Source organism: Drosophila simulans, chromosome 3R, assembly GCF_016746395.2.
Source record: "Drosophila simulans strain w501 chromosome 3R, Prin_Dsim_3.1, whole genome shotgun sequence".
Taxonomy (NCBI): Eukaryota; Metazoa; Arthropoda; class Insecta; order Diptera; family Drosophilidae; genus Drosophila; species Drosophila simulans.
In genome coordinates, this window is record NC_052523.2 from 7,839,573 (window position 1) to 7,855,660 (window position 16,088).

The 16,088-nt window shown below is 46.7% G+C and overlaps 5 protein-coding genes across 12 annotated transcripts; 2 read left to right on the forward strand and 3 right to left on the reverse strand.

Moving 5' to 3' along the window:
- Nucleotides 1-13: 13 nt before the first annotated feature.
- On the reverse strand, nt 14-993 carry LOC6727561 (glucosidase 2 subunit beta). 2 transcript variants are annotated; one of them, XM_016175538.3, is made up of 3 exons: nt 858-993; nt 592-779; nt 14-529 (listed from the first exon to the last, which is right to left on the reverse strand). In XM_016175538.3, the coding sequence occupies exons 1-3, from the start codon at nt 972-974 to the stop codon at nt 211-213; spliced, it is 624 nt and encodes a 207-aa protein (XP_016034155.1). In that variant the 5' UTR covers nt 975-993; the 3' UTR covers nt 14-210. The 2 variants fall into 2 exon arrangements, with proteins under 2 accessions (XP_016034155.1, XP_002102940.1); XM_002102904.4 differs by having other exon boundaries at nt 592-797; nt 858-992.
- Nucleotides 994-1,291: 298 nt separating this feature from the next.
- On the reverse strand, nt 1,292-3,073 carry LOC27208040 (cyclin-Q). 4 transcript variants are annotated; one of them, XM_016183665.3, is made up of 4 exons: nt 2,950-3,073; nt 2,396-2,498; nt 2,185-2,329; nt 1,292-2,124 (listed from the first exon to the last, which is right to left on the reverse strand). In XM_016183665.3, the coding sequence occupies exons 2-4, from the start codon at nt 2,476-2,478 to the stop codon at nt 1,573-1,575; spliced, it is 780 nt and encodes a 259-aa protein (XP_016034160.1). In that variant the 5' UTR covers nt 2,479-2,498; nt 2,950-3,073; the 3' UTR covers nt 1,292-1,572. The 4 variants fall into 4 exon arrangements, with proteins under 4 accessions (XP_016034160.1, XP_016034159.1, XP_016034156.1 ...); XM_016183664.3 differs by lacking the exon at nt 2,950-3,073 and adding an exon at nt 2,700-2,841; XM_016183661.2 differs by lacking the exon at nt 2,950-3,073 and adding an exon at nt 2,797-2,815.
- A 71-nt stretch (nt 3,074-3,144) lies between these two features.
- On the forward strand, nt 3,145-5,649 carry LOC6727563 (WD repeat-containing protein 37). Its single transcript, XM_016176460.1, has 3 exons — nt 3,145-3,714; nt 3,820-4,381; nt 4,448-5,649. The coding sequence occupies exons 1-3, from the start codon at nt 3,561-3,563 to the stop codon at nt 5,193-5,195; spliced, it is 1,464 nt and encodes a 487-aa protein (XP_016034161.1). The 5' UTR covers nt 3,145-3,560; the 3' UTR covers nt 5,196-5,649.
- A 19-nt stretch (nt 5,650-5,668) lies between these two features.
- Nucleotides 5,669-6,346, reverse strand: LOC6727562 (vesicle transport through interaction with t-SNAREs homolog 1A). Its single transcript, XM_002102905.4, has 2 exons — nt 6,087-6,346; nt 5,669-6,026 (listed from the first exon to the last, which is right to left on the reverse strand). The coding sequence occupies exons 1-2, from the start codon at nt 6,243-6,245 to the stop codon at nt 5,817-5,819; spliced, it is 369 nt and encodes a 122-aa protein (XP_002102941.2). The 5' UTR covers nt 6,246-6,346; the 3' UTR covers nt 5,669-5,816.
- A 783-nt stretch (nt 6,347-7,129) lies between these two features.
- LOC6727564 (V-type proton ATPase 116 kDa subunit a1) lies at nt 7,130-15,896 on the forward strand. Of its 4 annotated transcripts, none has more exons than XM_016176462.3 (6): nt 7,130-7,303; nt 12,813-12,950; nt 13,017-14,644; nt 14,705-14,963; nt 15,026-15,260; nt 15,321-15,896. In XM_016176462.3, the coding sequence occupies exons 2-6, from the start codon at nt 12,834-12,836 to the stop codon at nt 15,584-15,586; spliced, it is 2,505 nt and encodes an 834-aa protein (XP_016034163.1). In that variant the 5' UTR covers nt 7,130-7,303; nt 12,813-12,833; the 3' UTR covers nt 15,587-15,896. The 4 variants fall into 4 exon arrangements, with proteins under 4 accessions (XP_016034163.1, XP_016034162.1, XP_044779353.1 ...); XM_016176461.3 differs by lacking the exon at nt 7,130-7,303 and adding an exon at nt 9,412-9,654; XM_044923418.1 differs by lacking the exon at nt 7,130-7,303 and adding an exon at nt 9,412-9,635.
- Nucleotides 15,897-16,088: the final 192 nt, after the last annotated feature.

Consider the following 16,088-nt stretch of genomic DNA (forward strand, 5'->3'; position numbering starts at 1 on the left):
GGAACAGGCCACATTGTGTTTCTTGGAATTCGTTTCTTTTATTCAATCTACTTATTTTAAAATAAATTACAATTCTATTGTACTCGTACAAAAAATATCGCTTGTGATGCGCCGCCAGACAGCTTCATCGTTGAGATTGGTGTCCTGGGTGCACAGGTGGAGGAGTTGGAAGAGGAATGGGAATGGGAACGGGTTCCCGCCGGCCTACGACTACGCACAGTCGTTGGGGCACTTGGTCGCCGTGCTCCACTCATCGCTGCCGTCGCAGCAGTCGCACACGTGATCATTGATGCGGCTGCTGGCCACGTAGATATCCAGGCCCCGGCCCGTGATGTGACGCTTCTGGTAGCGACAGTAGAATCGCCCCTTGGCGCAGGCGTTCGTGCTGGGCTCGTCGCTGCCGTCCTCCTCACAGTCGCAGTAGTTGTCGTTCAGGTGGTCGAACGGGATCTCCTTGGAGCCGTCCAGACACCGGAACTTGCCCTCGAAGTTGGGCTTGTAGGCGTCATAGTCGAAGAGCCGTGTGCCCCTAAAGGATAAAGACCAGGATGAGGAATTTTCCGAACCCACAACAATGCAGCTACTACACACCTGACAATCTTGATGGGATCCTCGTGACCAGCAATCGCTGAGGTTTCCCCGCCTGCCGGAGCAACTGCATCGGCGCCTCCGCCATCGAAGTCGTCCACGTCGCGCTGTTTGCTGCCCAGCGACTGCATCATCTGCTGGTGCTTGCGCTTGATCTGCTGCAGATTCCACGGTGCAGGCACTCCGGGCAGCTGGTTCAGCGAGAAGGCCTATCGTTATTGTTTACACATTAAACACCGTGCACAGGCAAATCCTTGCGAGACTCTCACCTGATACGCGATGAAGGAAATTCCGACCAAGAAGATCAGCAGCAGGAACATCTTCGACTTCTGCTTGTAGAAGGGCTTGAAGTATATATTCTCCCGCTTCACCCACGTCTTACGCATATTGTCCTTGTTTTTTCGCTCTGGCCAAGTAATGTATAAAAAATATGTTTTGTTTACGAACTAGCATTGTTTTTGTACATGCATGCGTTAGACAACACTGCTGGGCTGGGGCTTAGGGTTGTCATCCATCCCGGGAAAATGTAATCAACTACAGAGCGATTTATTTAAATTTTGTTGCTGTAGTGTAATTTTGCTTGTATAACTTTTAACAGCTTAAAAGAATAATTAATTTGTTTAAAATAAAAGCGCCAAGCACCTCAATTGCATTTCCGCTGAATCGTAAAGTATTTCACAACTCCAAAGACGCATTAACAATATAATTTTTCACAGAACAATTGTTTATTGAATCATTGTATAAATAAGTAGTAAACTTTAGATCTATCGTCTTCGCTGATAGGTAAAAGTACTCTCGCCTCCGATCGTTCACATTAGCATTTCATTACCGGTCGATATATTTGTTTTGGCAAGGGCATGATGTAAATGCATTGGACATTTGAGCATACGTCTAGTAGAATCTGAGATTGGTTTATGAGGTGCGAGGGGAAAATAAATAAGTTCAGATGGCAGAAGGAATGGTTTTGGCAGTCTCTCGCAGGGATTAGGTGGCATTCAGGAAGCCCTCGTTCTTGTAGACCTCGATCACGTTCTCGATGATCTCCCACTGGTTCTCTCGGGTGAAGTCCTTGACCAAGGGCTTGTACCACATGGCGGATTCGTCGGACTCGTCGGTGAGCGGCACCTGGATGCCGTAGGTCTGGAGGGCCAGCGACAGGCACCCAATGGCCACATGGGTGGGCTTGAACTTGAGGATATTGGCGCTGTGGTGAAAGTCTTGCAGATACGAGGCGGCTGCCTTGGCAATGGGCACCGAGTTCCACACCTCGGTGCCCACCCAGTCTTGTAGGGTCTTCATGTAGTGTAGTAAGTACTTGTGGGCCAGATCTATGTTGAGATCGAAGCACAGGGTGCGCGTGATGAGCAGCTCGGCCTGGACAATGGCATCCCGCATCGACCAGTACTCATCGTTCAGGTCGACTGGATCATTGCCCCGGTTCAGGGTGCAGTATGCCACGTTGATGACATCGCGTATCTTGACACTTTCGTCTTCCTTGATTTTGCCAGCCAAGTACAGTGAGCCCGCGGCAATGAGCTGAGGATTCCAGAAGGTTTCTCATGAGATGGGGTTGATTTGAGGGCATTGTTTACTCACGAACTCATCGTAGTCGCTGGCCTTGACCTCCCGGAAGAAACGATGGAACACTATGGCCGCACAGGCCGCCGTCAGCGGTTTCATTTTCAACTTGGCAGCGCACTCGAAGATGTACATCGGCACCACGCCGGGTTTGTTCATTTTGCTGCGGCACAGATGGCACAGATATGTATACATTGGTGGTATCTTTAGATTGGATCATCCAACTTACCGATAGTCGATGGGCTTCATGGTCTGCGCCTTGTTCAACTCCACGTGCTGCTGCATCGACATGACATCCAAAACGTTTTTCATGCTGCTACTCCCAGGCCGAACTGAATGAAAGGATGGAGGTGGGTGGATTTAAGCGATTTCGTTGACACTCGAGGAGCAAGATAAAAGCAATTGGACTGGTTGGGGAAATGGTTGTGAACTGAGACCACCGAAAAGTCGAAAGGCGACAAACCGGTTTGATTGGACTGCAGCGCTGTAATGGGAGATATGGTATCATATGCAGGGCGATCGGGAAAACTAACGGGCCCGAAGGTATGTCAGCTGTTCGATTGGGATCCAATAAAACGGTGCCTGATTTGTTTGTCTCGGAACCTCGAATGGTGTTTTCAAAAATAGTACCTACAACTACGGGCCAAACAGCTGTTCAAATACACAGTGTTGAGAAAGTATAATACTTCCGTTTCAAAGGGTTATACATGATAATCAACCCTTATAAATAATTAACAGAAAGCGCTGATCCATAGAGTTACATTTATATTCAAATTTATTTACCTTCACGTGTCAGATTTGAAAGTCAGCTAAATAAATTAATTGTTGCCCAACACTAGCTCTCAAGCCAAAGTGCACTGAACAAAATGAAATTAGTCACATGTACATTTTTATAGATGTGTTTTCGTTGAAAATTATTATAATTTAATAAATGCCAACTATATAATAAGTATTTTCATTTAATTTGTACTCATATACACTTTTTGGTTTTTATAATATAAATATATATTAAAAATATATAAAATGCAATTTTAAAATTATTTTGTTTTCTCTCAGTGCTCCACAGGCCGATAGTGCGATAATCGCACATCGATAACACTCGATACACACACCTCCATCGCCAGCTGTTCCGCCTGCGCCCCCCGCGCACATCAACACCCATAATAAGTATATTATCATTGCGAAAACCAAGTGCAACAGCAGTTCCCAAGTCAGCTAAACAGGCAAATGCGTCGCCAGCATCGGAAGATGGATCAATAGAGCGCGAGTCTGCAACCCCCGACCACTAATTGGATTCCCTCGGGCGCCCTGCCCACCAGGAAACCGATATCGCCGACCAGCTCGGCTCAGAAAATCACTTGCGAGATACACAACAAAGAGGCGAAAAGAAAAGCATGAAGGCTAGCAAGACAAGGGCTGTGCGCTTAACCAGTTTGACGGAAGACGTGGCCGCCGTTCCGGAGGATGCACCATTCCGGGCACGCCTGCACGTCCTCTTTGCCCAGATCGAGCGGGAGTTCGAGCAGTTGTATCTGGAGAACCAGGCCCGTGAGTAGCATATATAATACACAACTTCTCAAGGACCCGTTCCTCATTCATAATCAGAACATATTTTTAATAAACTTTAATATTTATTGCTTACATATGTTATAGTGCAGGAGAAGCTGGATATAGCCACCGCCACCAAGGAGTCATTGATTCCACCCGATGCCAGATCCGCAGCAGGAGGTTCAATGAGCACTCAGGCCTCATCCGCAGCGTTGGCCACGCCTCCCACCCAGACGGATGAAGTGGCAGGCAGCTTCCTGGCTGCCGCATCCAGTACACACAAGAGCTTGAAGGCCAAACTAAGCAGCGCTACCGGCGGCAGCAAAGCCAAGGCCAGCAACAAGATCAAGGCCCAGACCAGCCGCATCGTGTCCAGCTTCAAGGCGCCCACAGTGGTCAGCACGGTGGTGCGAGAATTCGGCGGCCACAAGGATGGCATCTGGCAGGTGGCCGCCAAGGCGGGACAACCCATCATTGGCACCGCCTCCGCCGATCACACGGCCTGCATCTGGGGCGTGGAGAGCGCCAGGTGCCTGTTGCAGTACCAAGGGCACGCCGGCTCCGTAAACTCCATCAAGTTCCATCAGCAGCGAGATCTCGTGCTCACCGGCAGCGGTGATGGAACTGCCCACATCTGGCAGGCGGCCGTCAACTGGGAAGTGCCCAAGTGAGTAACTTTGTCATATATTTTATAGTAGATCTAGTAGATCAATAATCATTGCATGATTTTCAGGAAGGGCCATTCTTCAGAGGAGGAACTGGACGACAGCGATGAGCAGGTGGAAGATCGCGATCGTGTGGACACCTTGCGCACTCCGCTCTGCGAGTTCACAGGCCCCGGCGGTCATCTTTCAGTGGTGGTGGCCGCCGATTGGCTCTCTTCGATGGATCAGATCATCACGGGCAGCTGGGATCGTACTGCCATCCTGTGGGACGTGGAGACAGGCCTGCCACTGCAGCCGCTCACTGGCCACGACCACGAGCTCACCCACGTGTCGGCACATCCCACCCAGCGCCTGGTGGTCACCGCTTCCAGGGACACTACGTTCCGTCTGTGGGACTTCCGAGAGGCAATCCCAGCGGTCTCCGTCTTCCAAGGGCACACGGAAACGGTTACGTCCAGTGTGTTCGCACGCGACGACAAAGTGGTGTCCGGATCAGATGATCGCACAATCAAGGTCTGGGAGCTGCGCAACATGCGATCCGCCTTGGCCACCATCCGAACGGATTCCTCGGTCAATCGCTTGGCGGTCTCCACTGGTGGAATTATCGCCATACCGCATGACAATCGGCAGATCCGGCTGTTCGATTTGAACGGGCAGAGAGTCGCCCGATTGCCACGGACCAGTCGGCAGGGCCACCGACGGATGGTGTCGTCTGTAGCGTGGGCGGAGGAGCCGCTGCTGGATTGCGACCTCTTCTCCTGCGGCTTCGATCGTCGCGTTTTCGGCTGGTCCATCGTTCTTCCGAAGGACAATTGAAGGCGGCTGAAGCGGAGAGCTGCTGCACCAAAGGAATGAGGAGGCGCAGCTCTGCGAAATCCGAAACATCTCTCGAACAAAGAAGCATCCCCAATGCGATGCCCACATACTTACATATATGTAACCGTTTATCATAGATCAAGTATTATGCAGACATTGTTCAGGATGTTCTACTATCTAGTTGTCGCCCACTGAGTGTAATTATCGTTGCTTTTTGCCAAATAGTCGTGGCATAGCGTGCTGCACGAACTACATATTATCATTGTTATAGCATACATATATGCGTTGGGACTGGGCTAAAGGCTTCGGAGTGCAGAGCTTCCGATGTCCAGATCCGATTTTATCTGTGTTTTACTACCATAATACATATTATAGACGTCTAAGGCATTAACGCTTTAGCCAACATGAATAAACATAATCAAGCACCCGATTCATCGCTGGGTATATCCTAAAACTGGCCTTTAAATTGGAAGTGCATTTTAGTGGAGTATATATTTCTTTGTTTCCTTTATATACATTTTCATACTTATTAACTAGGGCAAAGCATTCGTAACGATTAATACATATATATAGTCCATCGCCTATTTGGTGGTTACTAATTTGGAATAGAATGGCATTGGCTCACAGATGAGCGAACTTCAGCACCAGCAGGCCGACGAGTATGCCCACTTCGAGGATGATGATCAGGATCAGGATGATCTTGTTGTAGAGCACCTCCCTGCTCAACTTCCGGATGATGACCCTCGACTTGGACAGATCCTGATCGGCGTCCTCCAGGCGGCGCGTGGTGCGCAGCAACGACTCCCTCTGCTCGCCCAGTTCCCCGAGCACCTGTTGATGCGTAAGCCAGAATTAGTTAGCCCTGTTAATGGCCAGTTTCTGGGTAATTACCTCCGCCCCCATGTTTTCCGTTTCGATGGCAATCTGGTTGGATCGTTGGATACTGTCCGTCGTCCGCTGCAGCACGTCGTAGGTGCTGGCCGCGAGCTGCGCCTGCCTGCGCTCCTGGTCGCTGCCGCTGGGCAGCTGGCTATAGCCGGCGTAGGACATAATTTGGTAACAGCTTTTAATAAATTAAATGCGATGGGAATATCAAAACAAAACAAAGGCAGAGTGTGGCTGTAGTGAGCGATGCAGTAAAAACACCATTTGGTAAGGTACTAACGCGTTGTGCGTGGAGCCACCTGTTAACACTTAAGGCACTTTACAGCACTTAAAACAGTTTAAATTTAAAATGAAAACTGTTACCAAATTAGCTTAATATTATTTTATATTCAAACTTCTAATTAATTGCTTCTAATTCTAGGAAGTGTTAGTTCGATTGATTATTTAGAGAATGGCATACTCACTATCAACAAGTAACCCTAGTTGCTGCAAAAATATCACATATTAATGGTGATTAATTGGGTGATCCTAAGACAGATAAGGTTTTTGGAAACCGATATGCTAACTGGCCATATTTTTGGCCGACAGGAGGAAGCAGGTCCGTTGGCCAGAAATAGAGGCCCATTTTAGCCAAAGATCGATCGCTTACGCACCCCTTTCCAGTTGCTAGGGCCTTCGGGTGGGTCGATTTATAGTGGCTGACAAAACCAAAACAAACAACTGTCAACTCGACTTATCTAGAACAGGGAATTACTCGCTTGAAGCGTTATTAATTTAAATTGATAATGGAGGCGGTGGCGGTGGCGATGCCTACGCAATGCGGACATATGTATGTACATGTGTAGCACTCGAGGATTTTGACTTTAGTACGGGTATTTGTCGATTTCTGATTTCTGATTTGCGATAACGACCACCGATCATACATAGTTGGCATGCCCGCGCTGCGAGAGAGCACAGGGTTCTGAGTGCTGAGTAACAGAGAGTGCGAGGCATTTCGAGGCGATCGCGAGATTTTCGAACCGAAGTCGGCGGCAGCGAGTGCCAAATTTAAACGCAGTCGATCGCTGGCGGTGAGCAGACGTGTGCTGCGCTCGATTCAGATTCAGATTCGAATAAAGATACTCTCGCTCGGCAACAAACAAGTTCTAAATTTATCGCTCGCACTCGCGGGGAATCGAATCTGGTGTGTCTTTGACATAAAAAGCGTTTTCGGAGCTGTGAAGGTAAGCGAAAAACTCGAGAAAACTCGAAGCAACTTGAAAAACCCAGCGGGTTCAAGGTGTAAAAGCTGTGCCACAGGTTATCCAACCGTATATATCCCATATGCCCTGTAAAAGAGCCATCCAAAGCACGTGCTTTGGCAGCGGGGAGTATGTGCAATTAAGCCCAATTTGAATGCACTTTGGCACGTGATGCTGCCTGCTGACAGCTACTAGTCGGAGAAGTGAGCTTACTGGGGGCTGCGGGGCGCACCTGTCATGGGACCCATTGTGCAAACACCTGCCAGAAGTCGCAGCTAAAGTCAGAGCGGCAGATACGCGTAGCGCTATCTCTTTCGTAAGCCCCGAGTATCTCTGAGATACTCAGGTACGCACCTACAACGTTCGCAGTGTGTGTGTGTGTTAGTCGAACCCTTGTCATGTGAATATGATACTCTCCAGAGTATCTGTGAGTCGCGCTCTCTTTTGCAAAGTCGCGAGTTTTCGAGTTTTATGCAATCATCATAATCATATGGGGGGCTACTATCATGTGATCTTTTTCTCGGGGTCTCGGTTTCCAGAAGCCTTGCCCTCACAAAGATCTTCAGCTGGAACGGAAACTCGAAAAGCTGGGCTCGAGTAGTTGCGAATAGCGCACAATAAATACCAGTCGATTATGATTTATGGATCGCTCTATAAATTGTCCAATGGCACTTCCCATCGATCAATCAGTATTGCGCTGATTAGCCACAGTCGCAGACCCAGTTTATGAATGGGGAAAATCAGATCGATTCTAGAAATCTAGCAGTTTCACATCTCAAGTATAGTATTTTGCCGAGCTGCACAAGTGCTCCTGGTCGATCGTCCAGTTAATTAGCTATATAAAGCCAAAGCCCGGCCACTCGAGTCGTCGATCTCCAGTTACGTAACACTATATGTACCTAGCTTATCGGGGGAGTGGTCGGCAAACACTGCACTTCAAGAAAAAAAATGCAGACTTTGATGGCTTATTTTTCTGTGCTCCTATGACACTAGGTATACAATATTATAACCTCAAGAAATTGCGTAAAGAGGCTATTTATAAGGAGCTGATACTAGCCAATTTATTAGCTAGCTGGCTTCTGTTTTACAGCGCTATATAATTTTGAATTCCCCCCATTAGTTCGATAATAATTGCAGTGTCATAGGGGCATAATCATATTTGTGACGCAATGAAAAGGTTTCTTCCCACAGAAGCAGTTGAAGAAAATGAATTGAATTGACAATTGGCGTTAATAAAAGATGAGTGCGGACTCTTTTTGTTTCTCGATCGCCTCCACTGTGGATTCACATTGAATTGGTTCGGTTATTCGTGCCAGCGAGTTCTTAATTACCCGCAGTGGAAAAAAATGGTTTTGTCGTAAAACCGAGCGCAAAGGCACCATAAAAACTAGAAGTTATATTCGTATTCGAATTAACAACAAATAGCGAACGGGAGAGCCAAAGCGCACAGCGATAAAGAGAGAAGCAAACAAAACAGAGCGCAAATTCAACGAAACTTCGAAGTGTAGCGATATTAGCCTACTCACACATGGGCGTGCGCCCGCTCCCAACAGCAAAAAAGGGGGTTGTCAATGTCAACCGCTCGTTCGCTCTCTCGGCGCCGCTCCCCCGCCCCCTCAGCCCGTCCCTCTCCGCTCACCGACGAATAAATGTGATTAAGGCTCACCCACAACTCGCGTGTGACAGCCAAGGAGCAGCAACAACAACTAAAACAACAACATTGCATCTGAAGTACAGTGCAGCTTGCTTAAGTCGCTCCGCTCAGTGATAAAAGCTGAAGATTATTATTGTTCTCACAGCTAAGGTTCTTATTGCAATTTGAGACGTATTAAGTCTTACATATCACCTTCACTTATTGTCGCAATAAGTAATTATTTTAATCAAAGACTTCTAGACATTTGGTAACAATAAAAGTTTACCTGTACATCGTAGCAGGCGCACCCACACTAGAGTCCACTCACGAAAGTGACCAACAAAGCGAGGAGCAGAGCAGCGAAGAGGAGGAGAGAAGAAAGCGGGAGAGAAAAGAGAAGGCGAAGAGAGCGAACGGCACTTAGTTGTTGTTTTGAAGTCGAACTGGTTTACAGTTAGCAGTTAGCAGTTGCCTCTCAGCTGGCTCAGTGTTTTTTTCGTATTCGAGCTGTGCGTGTGAACTGTGATATTGCGATATTGGGCTATCGCAATTGGAAACTGGACTTTTGGTTGAATTTATTATAAACGAAAGTGCGCTCGTTGAATCATTAAACAACATTTGAGCAGGCGAGTTACAATTGTATTACCGGTTATTTTTTTTGAAGCCAATCGAGTTTTGGAGGTAATTCTCGTCGGTGGAGGTACGGTTTAATGTGAATTTATACTAATGTATTGCTTTTTATTATAATTAGAAGCTGAGCTTTGTTCTTATGTATTGCCCAGCAATATACATATATGTAATATAATATACCAATTCCATATTGAGTTCAGAGAGTAATATAAAACTTTGTATGTAAATAGGTTTCATATCTACATATAATTCCTAGGTTAAAGTCTGAGCCATATCTATTTCCGCTTTTAAGTGATAAACCTTCAATATTAAGTTAGCCAAACAATGAATTATAAATAGGAAGCTTTCCCATTCGCTATTTTCTACGCCTTAGAAAAAATACAACACTAACGTTTTGATAAATTTCTAGAACCTAATTGGTCTAAAAGTTTGTTCTTGAATGTATTATTAAACCAAGTACTAGAAATGCCCTGCACTAGTGTGTTTAAAAATGCACACCATTGAACCATGGGAAATCCTTTAAATGTGGTTTGAAATTGCGCCACTTAACCTCGTTAATAGTTAACACCGCCAAATTGCATTATAAATTTAACAAGTAGCCGCTTTAAATTGGACAGGCCCGCTCTATAAGGATTTCCCGCACCTTGTGTTTCGGCACACGCCAATAGTAATTTAATAATGCCATAAAGATGTTGAAACAACAATTGCCCGACAAACATTCTAAAATGAGCCTTAACGAGCTGAGAACTTGCCATATTCCTAATTAATAATAGAAGCAATTAGGCTGCGAATTTCATGACTCTGCTATTTTTAGCAAACTGGCGACAGCCAACGATTCTTGAACAGAACAACAATGTGTCAACCTACATAAATGCTGGCTGAGCTGATAAAATGTAAGCAAAAACGCTGAAACTGCTCGAAAGATATGGCGACGCTCGAAGGGAAGCAACAGGCGATAGGGAGCATATGAACAAAGTGGACGCGGATCGGATTGAGGAGTCATATGCAATTCCAATCCCCAGAATTCGGGTTTCATGCCCCCTTCTCCACCCATCCGACTTTAGTTGGTCACATGATTGATGTAGCTCCAATAGCTCTGGGTTGGGTTTGTCGATGGATATCTATGACGTTCCCATACTGGCTACTGTCCAATTGTCTTGGCGGCCACCCAAGGGTTTTATTATTCTATAGTATGACATATGGGGCTTTACAGTTCTTCAACATTATGAAATATTTGTGCAAACGAAAGAGTTTACTATTCATACTACTCATAATCTTTCGCAAATACTTGGGGATGTACCAATGATACGATTCCATTATTACTGATTCAATTCCAATGTAATTACATTAAACTGCTATTATAAAAAAATATCCTAAAAGCTATAGAGATATCTTTACTCGAGAAAAAAAGCCCAATGTTTTGTTCTTAATGCCTGCCACCTCTGCATAAATGTGTTCACATATAATAACACATCATTCGTTTTATGTGTGCACCGCAAAAAGCAAAAGCTAATTTTCCTGCTGTCGCGAAATGGGGGACTGGCCACTTGGACGGGATCCGGGGATCTCGGGGATCCGGGTGAGCCATTAAAGTTCGATAATGTGCGAGGCTGACGTCGCCGTGTCGTTGACTGTTTGGCCCGATGATGTCACAACAAACCTTGGTGTCTGTCGTCTGTGTGTGCACAGGCGAAATGGCGGAATGCTCTCGAGTGCAGACACCGGAATGGTGACTGGTGGTGACTACGGACCAATGCCCTTTCCCAGGACCTGCCCCACCACTGCCTCGCCGGCACCATATGTCACCCACCCACAGACCAACTAACCCACCCGCTCAATTAAATCAAAAACTGTAATTACTGGCATTATCTGGATCCACCGATTTTTGGTAGAAGTCAACTCCATTTGCACATGGCCCGCTCTTGATAATGTTACAATTATCAGTTAATTTGCTGAACCATAATTTATATTTGCTCATCTGCTGATACATGTATCCGCATATGTTGCCCGATTTTTCGAGTTGAGAAAGAAAGTCTAGAAGTAATGCATTTATGGTTGACATGGGCGATAAGAACTGTTTTCTTCGACCGTAAACACTTTTGCAGCGAGTCTGAAGATAACTCAAGCAAATAAGTTAAGATTGCGGTGAAAATGGCCTTGCCAAGTGCTCACCCTTCCAGATTACCAACTCCAGGGAATGACATTTTAGGGACATGGGACAACAACATGCGGCTCGCAGCAAGAAGTGAGTCAAGATAAACTGGTGCTATCCCAATGAGCAGTGAGCAATGAATGCGACCATAAAAATAAAATATCTAAACGATTGTTCATATCAGAGATCGGTAATTACTATAAAATGGAACCATCATAATATGATGAGTCCCAGTCCCTATATCGTTTTGAAAGTGCGATAACCATTGAATCACTTCCGCTGTTTAACTCCTTTTGTATACCATATGTTTTCTCATTCTTTTCGGTACTTTTCCCTTGTTAAGCATTTTATGCGATCTTCAATTTGATTGGAAAAGACCTTGAAGAGTCGCCACGAGTTTGAAATTCATTTGCACTTAACGATCCGTTTGAAGTTACGTGATTTAGCAGTTAATTTCAGGGGCGTAGAACGTGACAAGGTGTTGTAATTGAGCAATCGATGCATATTTGGATCCCAAAATATTGACTCTCCTCTAGTCGCACTGAAAGCCAAAACATGTGTGTTGAGATTCGGCCAGGTCCGGGCGCCATATGGAGCTGAAAATAGAGTGATTGCCTTTCCGCAGCAGAGGAAAACAAATGAAAGACAAATAAATAAAATGATTTGCAAAGCAAGCCGGCAAAATTCGTATATACATAAATATCTCGGGTTGAATAGCGGGCGAACTAGCACTGGGAAAAAATGTATTAATATTTTCTAAAATGTAGAAAAACTAATTAATAAGAAAGAAATAAAAGAATTGGTAAAAAGATACATAACAGATAGATAGCAAATAGATCTGAAGTTCTTTTTAAACATATAATTTCATAGTAAACACTAGCTGCTTTCTAACACTATTTCTTTCGGTGTTGCGACTTGTATATCGTTTACGATATTGGGGACCAGACAAAACATTCACTGAGGGCGAAAACAAAACGTTGTCGTCGACTGAAAAGCAGCTTTTCCCTATTTTAATTGCACGTCTGCGGAATGCCGAAACTTACCACCACCCCCCAAAATCCTCCTTTCGCCCACAGGGAACGTAAGCAGTCGCCAAGATGGGGGACATGTTCCGTAGTGAGGAGATGGCACTCTGCCAGATGTTCATTCAGCCGGAGGCCGCATATACCTCCGTATCTGAGCTGGGCGAAACCGGCTGCGTGCAGTTCCGCGACGTAAGTACGGATTGTCTTTGCGAGATACCGCGACTAATCAGATAATATATCTATCTTGACCAACAGTTGAATGTGAACGTGAACGCCTTCCAGCGGAAGTTCGTCACCGAGGTGCGTCGCTGCGATGAGCTGGAGCGCAAGATCCGCTACATCGAGACGGAGATCAAGAAGGACGGCATCGTCCTGCCCGACATCCAGGATGACATTCCGCGTGCGCCCAATCCACGCGAGATCATCGATCTGGAGGCGCATCTGGAGAAGACCGAGTCGGAGATGATCGAGCTGGCCCAGAACGAGGTGAACATGAAGTCCAACTATCTGGAGCTGACCGAGCTGCGCAAGGTGCTGGAGAACACGCAGGGCTTCTTCTCCGACCAGGAGGTTCTCAATCTGGACTCCTCCAACCGAGCTGGTGGAGACAACGATGCTGCTGCTCAACACCGTGGCCGGCTTGGATTCGTTGCCGGTGTAATTAACCGGGAGCGAGTGTTCGCCTTTGAGCGTATGCTGTGGCGCATCTCCAGGGGCAATGTCTTCCTCAAGCGCTCCGATCTGGACGAGCCGCTGAACGATCCGGCCACCGGTCATCCCATCTACAAGACCGTCTTCGTGGCCTTCTTCCAGGGCGAGCAACTGAAGAACCGTATCAAGAAGGTGTGCACTGGCTTCCACGCCTCCCTGTATCCCTGTCCCAGCTCGCACAACGAGCGCGAGGAAATGGTTCGCAACGTGCGCACCCGCCTGGAGGATCTGAAGCTGGTCCTTAGCCAGACGGAGGATCATCGTAGCCGCGTCCTGGCCACCGTGTCCAAGAATCTGCCCTCGTGGTCGATCATGGTCAAGAAGATGAAGGCCATTTACCACACGCTGAATCTGTTCAACATGGACGTGACCAAGAAGTGCCTGATTGGCGAGTGTTGGGTGCCCACCAATGATTTGCCCGTTGTCCAAAAGGCTCTGTCCGATGGATCTGCTGCTGTGGGCAGCACCATACCCTCGTTTTTGAACGTGATCGACACCAACGAGCAGCCGCCGACCTTTAACAGGACCAACAAGTTTACCCGTGGCTTCCAGAATCTAATTGATGCCTACGGAGTGGCCTCGTACAGAGAGTGCAATCCCGCCCTGTACACCTGCATCACCTTCCCCTTCCTGTTCGCCGTGATGTTCGGCGATTTGGGTCACGGCCTTATTCTGGTTTTGTTCGGAGCTTGGATGGTTTTGTGCGAGCGCAAGCTGGCTCGCATCCGCAACGGTGGTGAGATCTGGAACATCTTCTTCGGCGGTCGCTACATCATTCTGCTGATGGGTCTGTTTGCCATGTACACTGGTTTGGTCTACAACGATGTCTTCTCAAAGTCGATGAACCTGTTTGGATCACGTTGGTTCAACAACTACAACACATCGACTGTCCTGACCAACCCGAACCTGCAGTTGCCGCCCAACAGCTCCGCCGTGGGTGTCTATCCCTTCGGAATGGATCCCGTGTGGCAGTTGGCTGATAACAAGATCATCTTCCTCAACAGTTTCAAGATGAAGCTCTCGATCATCTTCGGAGTGCTGCACATGGTCTTCGGCGTGTGCATGTCGGTCGTTAACTTCACCCACTTCAAGCGTTACGCCTCCATTTTCTTGGAGTTCGTGCCCCAGATCCTGTTCCTGCTGCTGCTCTTCGGCTACATGGTGTTCATGATGTGAGTTTACCTGTAAATAGCTTACTCCCTTCTTTATCTAACGAGTGCTTTTGTGTGCAGGTTCTTCAAGTGGTTCAGCTATAACGCTAGGACTAGCTTCCAGCCAGAAACTCCTGGATGCGCTCCCTCCGTGCTGATCATGTTCATCAACATGATGCTGTTCAAGAACACTGAGCCGCCAAAGGGTTGCAACGAGTTCATGTTCGAGTCACAGCCCCAGTTGCAGAAGGCCTTTGTGCTCATCGCCCTGTGCTGCATTCCCTGGATGCTTCTGGGCAAGCCCCTGTACATCAAATTCACCCGCAAAAACAAGGCTCATGTGGGTTTCTCATTTAATCATTTAAAGTTGATCCAGTATTAATTTCGAATTCTCTCTCGCAGGCCAATCACAATGGTCAGTTGACCGGCAACATGGAACTGGCCGAAGGCGAGACTCCTCTGCCCACAGGATTCTCTGGAAACGAGGAGAATGCCGGGGGTGCCCATGGTCATGACGATGAGCCGATGAGCGAAATCTACATCCATCAAGCCATCCACACCATCGAATACGTGCTCAGTACCATCTCGCACACGGCGTCTTATCTGCGTCTCTGGGCTCTGTCCCTGGCTCACGCCCGTAAATATTTCTAGACCTCAATTCTTTTTGATAAACTAACTAATAACTCGCGAATTGCAGAGCTCTCCGAGGTGCTGTGGCAAATGGTGTTGTCCCTGGGCCTTAAGATGTCCGGCGTGGGCGGTGCCATTGGTCTGTTCATCATCTTCGGCGCCTGGTGCTTGTTCACACTGGCTATCCTGGTCCTCATGGAGGGTCTGTCCGCCTTCCTGCACACCCTCCGTCTGCACTGGGTGGAGTTCATGAGCAAGTTCTACGAGGGAATGGGCTACGCCTTCCAGCCGTTCAGCTTCAAGGCCATTCTCGATGGCGAGGAGGAGGAGTAAACCCATCCAAATGTGCTCAAACTAGGGAAACATGTATACACAATTATACCCCCAGCCCGAACTATTTTGATTGTTTGTTAAATGTTTTTGTTTTGTTTAATTTTTTGGATATTGTCAGTATTGTGGTGCTCTTCCCACATTTTTGTATCCTCCCTTGTGTATTCCATTTGTAGTCAAAGTATTCCTCTTTTGAGTTGTGCCTAGTATTCTCAAAAACCGTTTCGAAAGCAATAATTTGATATTCATTGTTATAAATAACTACTTATACAAATACTAATTGTAATAAATATACAGCAAAGAAGAGAACGAAGACTTGTTGGAATTCATTGAAAACTCAAACCCCACAGCTTATCTACCACATGTTCTTATACTTTATTGAATTCAATTTTTTTATAGCATTCTTTTGGGATGTCTACAAATGTGTTTCCCGCCCAGATACAGATAGACAATATTATCTTTATAGCTTGTATTATTTACAGAAGTTCCGATGTGTATAAATTTA